Genomic DNA, 12,874 nt, shown 5'->3' on the forward strand with positions numbered 1-12,874 from the left:
CGGACAGTCGGGCGGGTGGAGGAAAATTTCATGCAGCCCAACAGAAAGGTTTCCAGCCACGGCCAGGCAGGCAGGCAGGAAGTTATTTTGGACACTGATTTGAGGACTATATTTCAGAACCAGTTCTCAATGTTTCAGTTTTGTTTCAAATTGGAATGGAATAAGACTGACAAATTTTTTTTAAAAGTCAACTTTTTTTTGTCTCATTCAAGCAGGACTAGCTATAAACTTGGAAAAAAAGTGAAATAAAGTTTCCACTAGTCTAAAATATTGACTCATCATCATCATCATCATCATCATCATCATCATCACCATAGTATATTTTCTGCATTTGTGGAGATAAACAGTGTGACTCAGTGTCAAATAAAACCACAGAGGAAACTAAGTACACGACTACAGGCTTCACTGTATGACATCTTGCCCAACCCACACCACCAGCAGGATGTGGGAGGCATTTCCTGGAGGCTAGGCCTGTAGTGGACATGATGACCGGTCTGGACCAGGCTACCGGACCTTTCATGTGGTCAGTTTATGGCCTGTGATTGCATCAATCAGACAGGCTTTGCTTACCTGTGTAGTGAGACGAGGTCGTTAATGAGGTCCAAGGTTGTAATGACGGTAATGACAAGCTGGTCTGTCTGGAGGGAAAGGTTGAGATCTGTGTGGATTGGGGTATTGAGGACTGTCAAAGTCAGTAAGTTGATTTAATATGAAGCCAGTAAGTTGATCATTGTTTTAAGAGTGCATGGGTGGACTAGTCGCAGATGCTGCTGCAATTCGCTGTGCAGTGTTGGTAGATACCAGTAACCTACTATCATGGGGTCGAATCTCAGTTTTGCCTTGATTAGGATTTGAGATTTATGTGCTTGTGGTTACACCGAAGTGGTAGAATTGTATCACTTCGGTCTTCCTTCCCACATCATGCTGAGGTATAACTGAAATATTGTTTAGAGAGGCGTCAAACCTCCCTCACTTACTTATAACAGTTTAAAGCTGAAGCCAGTAGATTGATTTTAAGTTGAAGCCAGTAAGTTGATTTTATGCTGAGCCATTCTCACTGTCCATTGTTTTGTCCTTGTGAAATTTTTATTTCATGATAGGGTTGGTTGGTTTGTTGTTTTACTCTGCACTCAGCAATATTCCAGCTATATGACAGCGGTCTGTAAATAATCGAGTCTGGACCAGACAATCCAGTGATTAATATCATGAGCATCGATCCACGCAATTGGGATCGATGACATGCATCAACCAAGTCAGCGAGCCTGACCACCCAATCCCGTTAGTCGCCTTTTACGACAAGCATAGTCACCTTTTACGGCAAGCATGGGTTGCTGAAGACCTATTCTACCCCGGATCTTCACGGGTCATCATGATAGGGAATGTAGGTAGGTAAATATATATATTTTGAGTAATACATTTTTGTTGACATAATGATTCGGACCATTTATCAGTCGATGACCCAAGCCACTCATCTGAACAGCGTTAGAAATTGGCACTAGTCCTGTTGTCCTTGCCAAACTGCCCAATAGTTAAGGTGTCTTAAGGACTAGTAGAAATTTGCCATTTTTAAGGGTTTTGCTATATGCTATCTTTATAAGGACTAGTAGACTAAAACTGTTAGTTTCTATCCCTGCTGAAGCCTTGGTCCAGTACAATTTCTGAGACGTTAATTTTTTAAAACAACATTTTTTCACTGATTAATCCATATTGATAGCCAGTACTGGGTAGTGAACAAAATTACAATTTGCCTGTAAATTTGAGCGTTTACATGTCATATAACCGACCCATAACAACGATACAAGGCAAGCGGTGCAGTACGGAGTTTCTGGCCTTGTGTAAAGGTATAATAGATTAGTGTATTTCTGACACTTGTGAAATTAATTGATCTAGAAATATTTAGGCGACAACACATGGGCCTGTGGGTGAGGTAGCGAGTGGTTGAAACGTTTGTCTGTCATGCTGAAGGCCCAAGTTCAATTCACCACATGGGGACAGTGTGTGAAGCCCATTTTTGGTGTCCCAACGTGATTATGGCTGGAATATGGCTAAAAGTGAAGTAAAACAATACTCACTCCCTTGCTATTCTTACCATTACTACATGGGGCACAGGTGGCCCAGGCGTCTAAGGCGACTCAGTTCGTGTGGGCAGTGCTTGAAATATTTTTGAAAGCCCAACAAGACAGTTGGGCAGGTGACCCATAAGTGTTGCCTGGCCATCTTCAAAGTTACCTGCCTGCATTCAGACACAAAAAACATTGAAATATCGCCAAAATAAATATCGCGTCTCGAGCAGGGAGTTATTTCGGACACTGGTTGTGGTGTACAAAAAGTGTTGAGTTTGCCTCTTTATTTCACGGGGGCACGGGTGTCCCAGCCGTCTAAGGCGCCGCGATTCGCTATACAGAGTTGCGTCCCTTGGGCAAGCCAGAAATCTATGATTGTGGGTTCGAATCCCGGTTCGCCCCGATTATGTTTCGAGGTTTGTCAGCACCATGCCCTTGCTCGTGGGTTTCACCGAAGTGGTAAATGTCTGAGACCTGCATCACTTCGGGCTTTCCTCCCACATTAAGCTGCCACGCCGTGATATAACTGGAATACTGTTAAAAGCGGCGTTAAATCCAACTCACTCACTCACTCAAATATGGTTATGACTGAAGACATGCAAGTTTTACCAGGTGCAGAATATTCACTCACTCAGTTTATTTCACATGTTCATAAATATTAGTCATACCTTCACGCTATCCGATACTTCTTGAGGATGCTCTGAAATATGGCTGCAATTATTCGCATGTATGATGGTTTTCCCAGCTTCCCAAAGATAAGGATGTATTCCACTCCAGTGAACTTTGTGGTCTTTGATACTGAATTAACCTTGGTGTGTTCAAGACGCTTGTATGAATATTGATAATATCACTTATTGATCAGGTGGGTCCTGACTAGATTGTATTACTAATTGTGTAATTATCCTGCATCTCATCATCTTGCATTTCATGGTCCACGTCCCAGGATCAAGTTGATGGGAGTTGTATTGATTTCTGCATTTGTGATCGACTTTGTCTTGGATGGTCATGTTCAGGATGTTTTATCTGTAGAATTTTGATGAATTAGAAATTTGTGGGAATTGACTGGATTTGAAGTTTGAAGATGGAACTGTTTTCTCAGTGAGGTTTTGTAACGGCAATGAATCTGGATAGAAGAGGTGCTTGATACTACCAGTGTACTTTGGTATACCACGATTTGAAATATTAATAATTGCATATCACAATACGTTTGGAAAATATTTGTATGTTGAGTTTATCAAAATCATCCATATTTTCATGCTTATTGATCCATTAATTTATGATGAACCAGTACTTGACACTGACCTAAATTTGTCAGTCGTCCAAAGGACCATCACCAGAAAAAATCTGGTCCTGCCTCCACATGACACAATGGTGCTTAAAGTTTAGACTCGATCTATCGCCGATTTCAAAAGTCCTAGTCCTACAAACGTAAATTACTTTGTTCATCCCCAAAATGACACCAGACCACCAGGCCACATTTAGCGACATCATCCACTGAAAATGCAATCTTGTGCATGCAATATATTGAGGTATGTATCGCATATATGAATAATTATTACAATAAATTGCAATATGATAGTCAGGCCAATACACATGACAAACAACATTAATTAAATTTATAATTGAGAATGCTATTCAAGGAATAAGACTTTTCTTCATCAGTACCTGCCCGGAAAATGATAATGTATAGAAAAACTGTTGTTGTATTAGAGAGAGAGAGAGAGAGAGAGTGAGTGAGTGAGAGAGAGAGAGAGAGAGAGAGGCATAAAACCATACTCACTCACTCATAAAGGTATTAGCTAATCATTGAAGACTATTCAAAATGTTGCTAATAGATTTTGGATAAGAAGACTCCAACAGTGCTTAATTTTTACCCTACACTATCCTTGCTGTAGGCTATTCCACTGATTCTATTTGTAATGAATAGTCTACACTGGAATCAGCTTCTGGGCAAGTCTTGATTGCTTTGTTCCTGATTCTACAAGCAAGTCTCCTCCTTGAATCAAATCAACCGTGAGTGTGAATAATACTGAATATCCAGCCAGGATTCAAAAGTAGGGTTCGTTTTTATCTCGTAAATATTTGGCAAAACAAATCAGCCGAGAAAGTGTGATCAGGTTTGAGAGTATGTGCTTGCCATTTGATGATGGTTAAACATAGAAGACTGGGTTCTTTCAAGAGCTGTGTAGCAAGTTAAAAATTGCATTTCACAGCTTGTTGGTCAGTTAATGTTCCACGCTGTCTTTCCTTTGTAGGGAATGTGCCCAATTATTTGTTAACATCATTTTATATTAATTGTTTGAAAGCCCCAGTCAAGTCCATCAGATGAAAAGCGGATGATCTCAAACACTTAACTTTGAACGTTTTTTTTATCCGAACTATACATTTTATAAAACCTATTGAAGTGTCTTAATTGGAAGCCTGTTGATTTGGATTTTCTTTTGAGCCCAGCAGATGAACAGAAGTGTTAAGCCTTGAAATCAATGGCAATGAATTGATGCTTTTCCCCCGTCTTCATCCTAATCTTGAGTCAGGCATGATTGGTCGATGTAAAATGTCCTGTTTCTTTATGCCTGATATAGGGAGCCGGTTACCGTATAATCTCTTTGAGAAAATGGGGAATATGTCAATGTGAGATTCTTCAAATATGGTTGGGTGGCCCAGTCGTCTAAGGCCCCACAATCGCTGTGCAGAATTTGCGTCCCTTGGGCTCGCCAGAATCCTATGATTGTGGGTTCGAATCCCGGTTCGCCCCGATTATATTTCTAGGTTTGTCAGCACCATACCCGTGCTCGTGGGTTTCACCGAAGTGGTAAACGTCTGAGACCTGCATCACTTCGGGTTTTCCTCCCACATTAAGCTGACACGCCATGATATAACTGGAATACTGTTAAAAGCAGCGTTAAATCCAACTCACTCACTCAAATATGGTTGTGACTGAAGACATGCAAGTTTTACCAGATGCAAAATATTGCAGTTAATGCATACAATGTGTGAATGGATGCTGATTATTTACATTGGGAATCGTAAGAGGCGACTAACAGGATCGGGTGGTCAGGTTTGCTGACTTGTTTGATGCATGTCATCGTATCCCAATTGTGTAGATCGATGCTCATGATGTCAATCACTAGATTGTCTTGTCCAAACTCGATTATTTACAGACCTCCGTCATATAGCTGGAATATTGCGGAGTGCGGTGTTAAACAAACATTTGTTGTATTGTGCAAAAAGTGTCTGTTTGAATCATTAAATTAAATGATTTTGATCAATATTGTCGGTTACATATTACAAAAAACTATTATGTTTGTTTTAGCAGGAAATACACTCCAGTTCAGGGTGTCAATCTTCAATTTTCTTAAATCTAGCATTGAAATCCCCATCTATAATAGACCTGTGAAGATTCCGGGGTAGAATAGGTCTTCAGCAACCCATGCTTAAAAGGCGACTATGCTTGTCGTAAAAGGCGACTAACAGGATGGGGTGGTCAGGCTCGCTGTCTTGGTTGATGAATGTCATCGATCCCAATATCAATCACTGGATTGTCTGGTCCAGACTCGATAATTTACAGACCACCGTCATATAGCTGGGATATTGCTGAGTGCGGCATTAAACAACAAAGCAAACCCATCTATAATAGGCTATAGACTCCTGAAAGTGATCTGTAAGATTCTTCCAATCAAGTGAAGCGGGCCAAGTCACCAGCCTGGGACCTCAATGTTAATGGCATGGACCCAACCTTTTTATAACAGAGTCCACAGAAGTTGAAAATATAAAGATCCTGGTAAATCCCTGGTATAATGTCATTGGAAGATACCTCCAATATGGATGTGGCTGAGGCATGTGATATTAGCATGATTAGTTCCTCAACAGGATAATTGGTTTTAGGGAAGATGACTCATTTTCTTTCATTTGAATCATGACATGTAGACAAACCGTTAAAAATGTGTTTTATCGGCCGGAAGGATACACACAACCTAACATTTTTTACATTTCTAGCCCACCTGTCCTTATAATATAACAGAGAGCAAAAACCTTAAAAATGACAAGTTTCTACTAGTCCTTATGAAACCTTAACTATTGGGCAGTTTGGAAAGGACCATTGGACCAGTGCCAGTTTCTAATGGTGCAGTGGATTATGAAGTTGTCGGTTTTGACCGTCTATTGGGAAGGATGGCTTGAAGCAGCCATTGGCGTTGATGTCTGGACTATAGTTTTCTTGTCAACAAGCATCTGATGCACGTTTAATAAAGTTCGTTAAATCAAGCCCTGTTTACGAGTGTTAATGTATGGAGCTTACTAGTCCGAAAGAAATTTTACTAGACACAGGCTACGGACTAGTGGCTAAAGTCACAGACTGAATCAGTCCAACTTACTCCACCACATATTTCTCAAGTAGCAAAACAGACTATTAGGGGCTTTTTTTTTCAAAATGTCACTGGGCCCACATTCAGCTATATGAAACATGCACCAGGGCAACGTATCATTGAAAACCGCAACGTAATATCTATGTCAACATGCACCAAGTGCATATACAGTATTCAACGCAATAAGCACCCCGCTCTAATAACCGCCCACGGCGATATTAGCTGATATATTGGCTAGTGAACAATCCCAATTAGCACCCCTTCCGATTGATCAATGTACACAAGACTTATTTATTCGTGTTTAATACGCACTCGTGTGTTATATGCACCCTTAATTATGGGCAACTAATTCTGGAAAATATATCTGTTGTGTATGATATGCACATACCTTTCTTTTGTATCATTTCAGGCTGTCAGCATAAACCACAACGTTTACGATCTATCAACTCAGTTTTTTCTCTCACCAAAATTATATTTTAATAAGGGCCCCCTATTTTCTAATTTTGAGAGCAACCTGGGCGCTTATTACGTCGAATACAGTAAAAATATTTGTCTGCCTTACTTTTCCACACAACGATCTTGGAACACATTCAATACTACATCAGTAATCTCTGTGCTATGTGTAATCTTTGCTACTTTCGTGGGTTTGACATCGTGAAACTGTGGGTACTTGAAGATTACATATGTACCTATTACGTTTTACAGCAATACATAATTAATTTATGACACTGGCAGCTAACCTATGTTTCAACTTTGATAAATTTATGGGACCATGGTGCAACTGGGTGTTCATGTCAAGATTAGATGCACTTTGTGCAAGCTACCAAATTCGACGTAATAAGCGCCGCGCTCTCATATCCCTTCAGTGCATAGTCTGTGTTAAACACGTTTGAGTTGAATGCAGTGATAGGCATGGTTCAAAATTAACTTGAGCATCCAGGCCAAGACTGGTGTAATTTCCTTGTAGACTCTCACATTTACAATTTAATAGGTGAAAATAAAGATTACCATATTCGACATAATAAGCACCCGGCTCTAAAAAGCACCCACGGTGATATTTGCTAATATATTGGCTAGTGAACAATCCCAATTAACACCCCTTCCGATTGATCAATGTATACAAGACTTTTTTATTCGTGTATAATACGCACTCGTGTGTTCTATGCACCCTTAGATATGAGCAATTAAATTCTGGAAAAATATATCTGTCGTCTATAATTATAAACATTTCAGGTGTCAGCATAAACCACGAAATTTTTCAACTCTGTTTTTTCACCAAATAATATTCTAATAAGAGCCCCCTATTTCTAATTTTGAGAGTTCCCTGGGCGCTTATTACGTCAAATATGGTAAGTCAAGTTCCTTAAACCGAGTCGTGTTACCACTGATTTCTAGCTATTCAGTACCTTTTTACTGATGGTACGGTAACATCATCTGATGATTGCATTGATTCTGTATTGTACACACTATGTGTTGAACCAAATGACACTTATAGGAAAGCTTGATGAAATATTCACTAAAACAGGCGTATGTGAATGTCTATAGCTTCAGTATTCTGTTGGGCTTGTTGACGAGGAGGTGTAGACGCCACCATCTTCCTTGTGGGTGTTGAACACAGTGCAGGGCATGCATCATGTATTAGACGATTGTTTTTTATCATTGATACAATAGGTTGAAGTGTTGATAAAAATGTTTTAATGCATGTGTTGGCTGGTTGTGGGCGTAAGCCCTTTTGAAATTTCATGTCGTGAATGAAGAGGGTTTCAACAATCTTGTGATATTTGCTCAACTCTCTTTTGTATGCTTATAATATAATATATTCCCTTAAAGGAAGATTTGAAAGGTGGCGAATTATTATTCAAAAGTTTTATATAATTCATTGGAAGTGTCTTATTTGCACATGTGACTAGAGTGTTTAACAGTGTTTAAGAAATTGAATAACTGGTTATGGTATTACCGTATTGGACGTAATAAGTGCCCGCTCTTATAAGCGCCCACGACGATATTTGCTAATATATTGGCTAGTGAACAATCTCAATTAGCACCCCTTCCAATTGATCAATGGACACAAGACTTATTTATTTGTGTATAATACGCAGTCATGTGTTATATGAACCCTTAATCTTTGGCAATTAAATTCTGGAAAACTATATCGGTTGTATATATACATTTCAGGCTGTCAGCAAAAACCACGAAATTTATGATCTTTCAACTCTGTTTTTTTTTTTCTAATAAGAGCCCTCTATTTTTGAGAGCGCCCTGGGCGCTTATTATGTTGAATACGGTATGTAGAATTTGCTTTGTCAAGTATGGGAAGTAACTGTCTGCATATATGCTGAATCATCAAACTCGGTGACACACCGAACTAGTATGAGTGTAAGTATTTGTTTATGCATGTAGGTGATATATTTAAATCTGACGAGCCCAGATAGGTCAAGTTTCAAACATCAGGTCCAATGTCAGGTCTGAATGACAATCCTACTTTGATCATGACTTGACTCTGCTTAAATGGCCAACAGTCAGAAACTTCAAGCCTCGGGCTTGTCACAAAATTTTGTTATTACTCAGGCTGGCGATTGGTTTTTGAGGCTAAAATAATCATTAGAGGTCATCATGCGCCTAATACGGTGACCTGATCCGCGACAAAGACGATGAAGATTTCGACAGTGTGACGGATCACTTTGTGTGATCACCGGTTGAATCACTGTCTTACTCATTAGGGAACCCGATTCTCCCAGGCCAGGCTTAATTCATTGCTGAGTAAGCTGGCTGCTTGACCAGCGGTCAAACGAGGACTTCCTGTACGGGGATGGACCTACCTTGAACGACATGATGGATGTGAAGTGCTTGTGTCTGTATTTCAGGAGAAAAGGTAGTTTCTGGATGTTGGTTGTGGGTGTGTGTTAGCCTTGTTGGTTGTATGCTGAGGTGGACAATATGGGATTTGGATATTTTTTTAATCTCGACAAGCATTGTGTACATCATCATCTCAGAGAAAAATCAGGTTTCAATTTGAGTGGTAAGTTTTATTTATTATTTTTCAGTTTTGAAATGTTTTATTTTTGATAATGGGGTACAAGACATATATATATATATATCATGTAACCTTGTATTACACTATATTTCTTGTTATAAGGGGGTACAGTGTTTGAGTGAGTTTGGTTTTACGCCGCTTTTAGCAATGTTCCAGCAATATCACGGCGGGGGACACCAGAAATGGGCTTCACACATTGTACCCATGTCAGGAATCGAACCCGGGTATTCGGCGTGACGAGCGAAACAATGTTTGAAGATAAGAATGAAAGTCAAGGGTCTTGAGATGTAAGCGGTTTTTAGGATATAAAACGATTGTCAAGGATCCCAGACACTCCTGGCTTTGAATACTGGTTATTTTCATGACCAAGTTCTATTGATTTCCGAGTCCTGAAGATTAAGTAGTTAACATTTGTAGGGAAAGAATGATGTTTGAGAATGTTGTACCGTGATAAGGAAATAACCACGTACAAAGTCACCATTAGTCCTGCTCCACGACTGTGGAATATATATTTATGAAAATAACACAGTCTAGATATGTATACAGAAGCAAGTCTAGCCAGCTCTAGCTGGCTCGATCCCACAGTCATTTTGAAGAGAGAACTGGTTGAAACAGCGACCGGTATTTAAGTCTGAAAATGTTTAGTCTATGAAATGAGTAGGGGGGAAATTATTTGGGCTTTTTTAGAGTCGAGAAGGGTATTGTGTAATATCAGATTTTATAGATGATTTGTTAGTCTAGTCACCTGTTTAAGATGGGAATTTATCACTTGTTGGTATGAGGATGTGTTGTAGCTGGTAAAACCAGTGATTAGGTTGATGATGTTGGATATATCCTGCTGTAGATTTTGTATGAAGTGTGGATGTGTCAAAGTTGGGATTATTGTTTTCAACTTGTTGGGAACAGTGTATCAAGGCTGGTAAGATTTATTACAGGTGTTGTCAGATGGATCCTGATTCTCAGTCGAAGAGTGGTTTTATTGATGAGGGAGTGAGTGAGTATGGTTTTACGCCCCTTTTAGTTTTAGCAATATTCCAGCAATATCACGGCCAGAAATGGGCTTCACACATTGTATCCATGTTGGGAATAGAACCCGGGTCTTTGGCGTGACGAGCGAACGCTTTAACCACTAGGCTGCCCGACCACCCTCTTGTATTGATGATATATGTAGTGATACCTTTATTGAGGGTGTCATGTTCATTAGGGATAACTGTCAAGGATTCCAAACTAATGCCCATTGTAGGCAAATTGGGAAAAAATACGTTTGTGCAAAATTGTTATTTTTTAGGTTATTTCATAAATTCAAATGTATTAAAACATTGTGTTGAATACAATAATTCCTTCAACTGTTTTTTGGTCCAGTTATTAGTGAAATACAAGTCACCTCCACTGAGCCATAACATTAATTAGTTTAACTATGATAACAGGAACTTAAAAAAAAAAAATTATTCCCGGCTTGGGAATTTTTACTGACATTTGCAGCAGACTTGGGGCTAAATATCGACCTCTGAGGTCAAGCTAAACAGGGGGCCCGGGTGGCCCAGTCGTCTAAGGCCGAGTTGCGTCCCTTGGGCACGCCAGAAACCTATGATTGTTCGGGTTTGTTTGATAGCCTGTGATGTCCACTTGTCCGTTGTCCCAAGACTAGTGAAAATCCAGAAGGACTAGTGTTTTTTCCCCCAAAGAAGTCATTTTACATAAACTACCAGTATGTAATTAGCTTTGTCATCCACATGGTTAGAAATAACCAAGTTCATAAAATTTTTATGTGCACTAGTGCAAATATCACTTCTCACGCACCAGTGTATTGTTTCCGTCATCTGGACGGCATTGTTGACGTCATTTTAATCTCATTGTGATGTGAGGATGGCATGATGTCACACTAGAAACAGCGTTATGGCTGAAGATTGTTCACGTCATTCCATAAATTGCTGACCTAAAGTTCAAAATGATATAATGAGTAATAACAAAAAATTACACTCACATGTGTGTCATACTGATTTCATGAACCTTGCTCTCACTCTGGAAAATTAAGAATTCTTACACAAGTTTTGTAAAAACCAGTATGACACACATGCTCGTAAAATAATCTCTGTACAGACTGGCTAGATTTGACCAATGGTATATATGCCTGTATACACAGATCTTTAGAAGGTATTATTGGTATGAATTTACAGTAGACAAGTTATTCAACTGAATAAACACTGCATTAATAATTTGTCACAGATCTGAAACAAAATATTTTTATGACTCTCTAATGTGCTATCAGATGTTAGATCGCATACATGTTCAACCAGATGACTAAAAAGTTCCACATCAGCAGGAAGTCTCATGTCCTTGTATCAGTTCTTGACTTTCTTGTTAATGTTTCTATTATTACCATTACCATATTTGATGTAATAAGCGCCCAGGGCACTCTCAAAATTAGAAGAAAATTTTTGTGAAGAAAACAGAGTTGAAATATTGTAAATTATGTGGTTTATGCTGACAGCCTGAAATGATATAAAAGAAGAATCTGTGTGTATTATACACGATAGATATATTTTCCAGAATTTAATTGCCCATAATTAAGGGTGCATATAACACACGACTGCGTATCATACATGAATAAATAAGTTTTGTGTACATTGATTAATCGGAAGGGGTGCTAATTGGGATTGTTCACTTGCCAATATATTAGCAAATATCGCCATGCGCTAATTAAGGGGGGGTGAGCGCTTATTACGTCGAATACAGTTTGTTATTTCTGGCGCATCTGAAAAAACATTCATGAAGCATGATCCTATATTGCTTAAGGAAATTCTACATCAGGAAGTAGGAACAAGTGATCTGATTGATAAAAACAGATTCCCTCAGGCAGTAATTTGGCTTGAGGGAAGTAGCATTAGGACATATTCATTATTTCTTTGACTTTTGATAGGACATTCTTCTATATATGTCAATCACTGGATTGTCTGGTCCAGACTCGATTATTTACAGACTGCCGTCAAAAAGCGGGAATATTGCTGAGTGCAGCGTAAAACAACAAACAAACAAACAAAACAAACTATATAGCATTATCATATTAGAAAGAAATGAAATCACCTGAAACTGTGCAATATTAGCTGAATTATTTTATAACTTAGGTACTATTGGTTAGGGCTAGCATAAATTATTGATAATCTGAATTATTGTCGATGGGAAGAAATACTGACGATTATCGATATGAAATTGATTATTAATAACTGACATAAACTATTGTGATGAAATAAAGTTTTATAAATAATATCCACTGCCGAAGACGGAAAGCAACTGTTCTTGTTGTATCTCAAATGTCCACAAAGTAATCCCTGCATAAATGTGCCACCACTCACCAGTGGAGTGAAATATCTTGATTTCATTCAGCCTTTTGGGGGCGTATTTGCTCAAAGATA

At 38.9% G+C, this 12,874-nt stretch overlaps 1 protein-coding gene across 4 annotated transcripts in view; it reads left to right on the forward strand.

Annotated features, from left to right (window-relative positions):
• The window catches only part of LOC139447460 (SH2/SH3 adapter protein dreadlocks-like), a 48,438-nt gene that overhangs the window by 27,460 nt on the left and 8,104 nt on the right, over positions 1 to 12,874 (forward strand). Inside the window, exon 1 of one of the 4 annotated variants that reach the window (XM_071228838.1) lies at positions 1,323 to 1,385. The exons of 2 other annotated variants lie outside the window; for them this stretch is intronic. In XM_071228838.1, the coding sequence (XP_071084939.1) occupies positions 1,370 to 1,385 (16 nt within the window). In that variant the 5' untranslated portion in view covers positions 1,323 to 1,369. Of the gene's footprint in view, positions 1 to 1,322; positions 1,386 to 9,364; positions 9,447 to 12,874 lie in introns of those variants that run through there. One more of the 4 variants, XM_071228837.1, reaches the window with a different exon arrangement.

Source organism: Haliotis cracherodii, unplaced genomic scaffold (assembly GCF_022045235.1).
Source record: "Haliotis cracherodii isolate W230 unplaced genomic scaffold, xgHalCrac1.p SCAF_7, whole genome shotgun sequence".
Lineage (NCBI taxonomy): Eukaryota > Metazoa > Mollusca > Gastropoda > Lepetellida > Haliotidae > Haliotis > Haliotis cracherodii.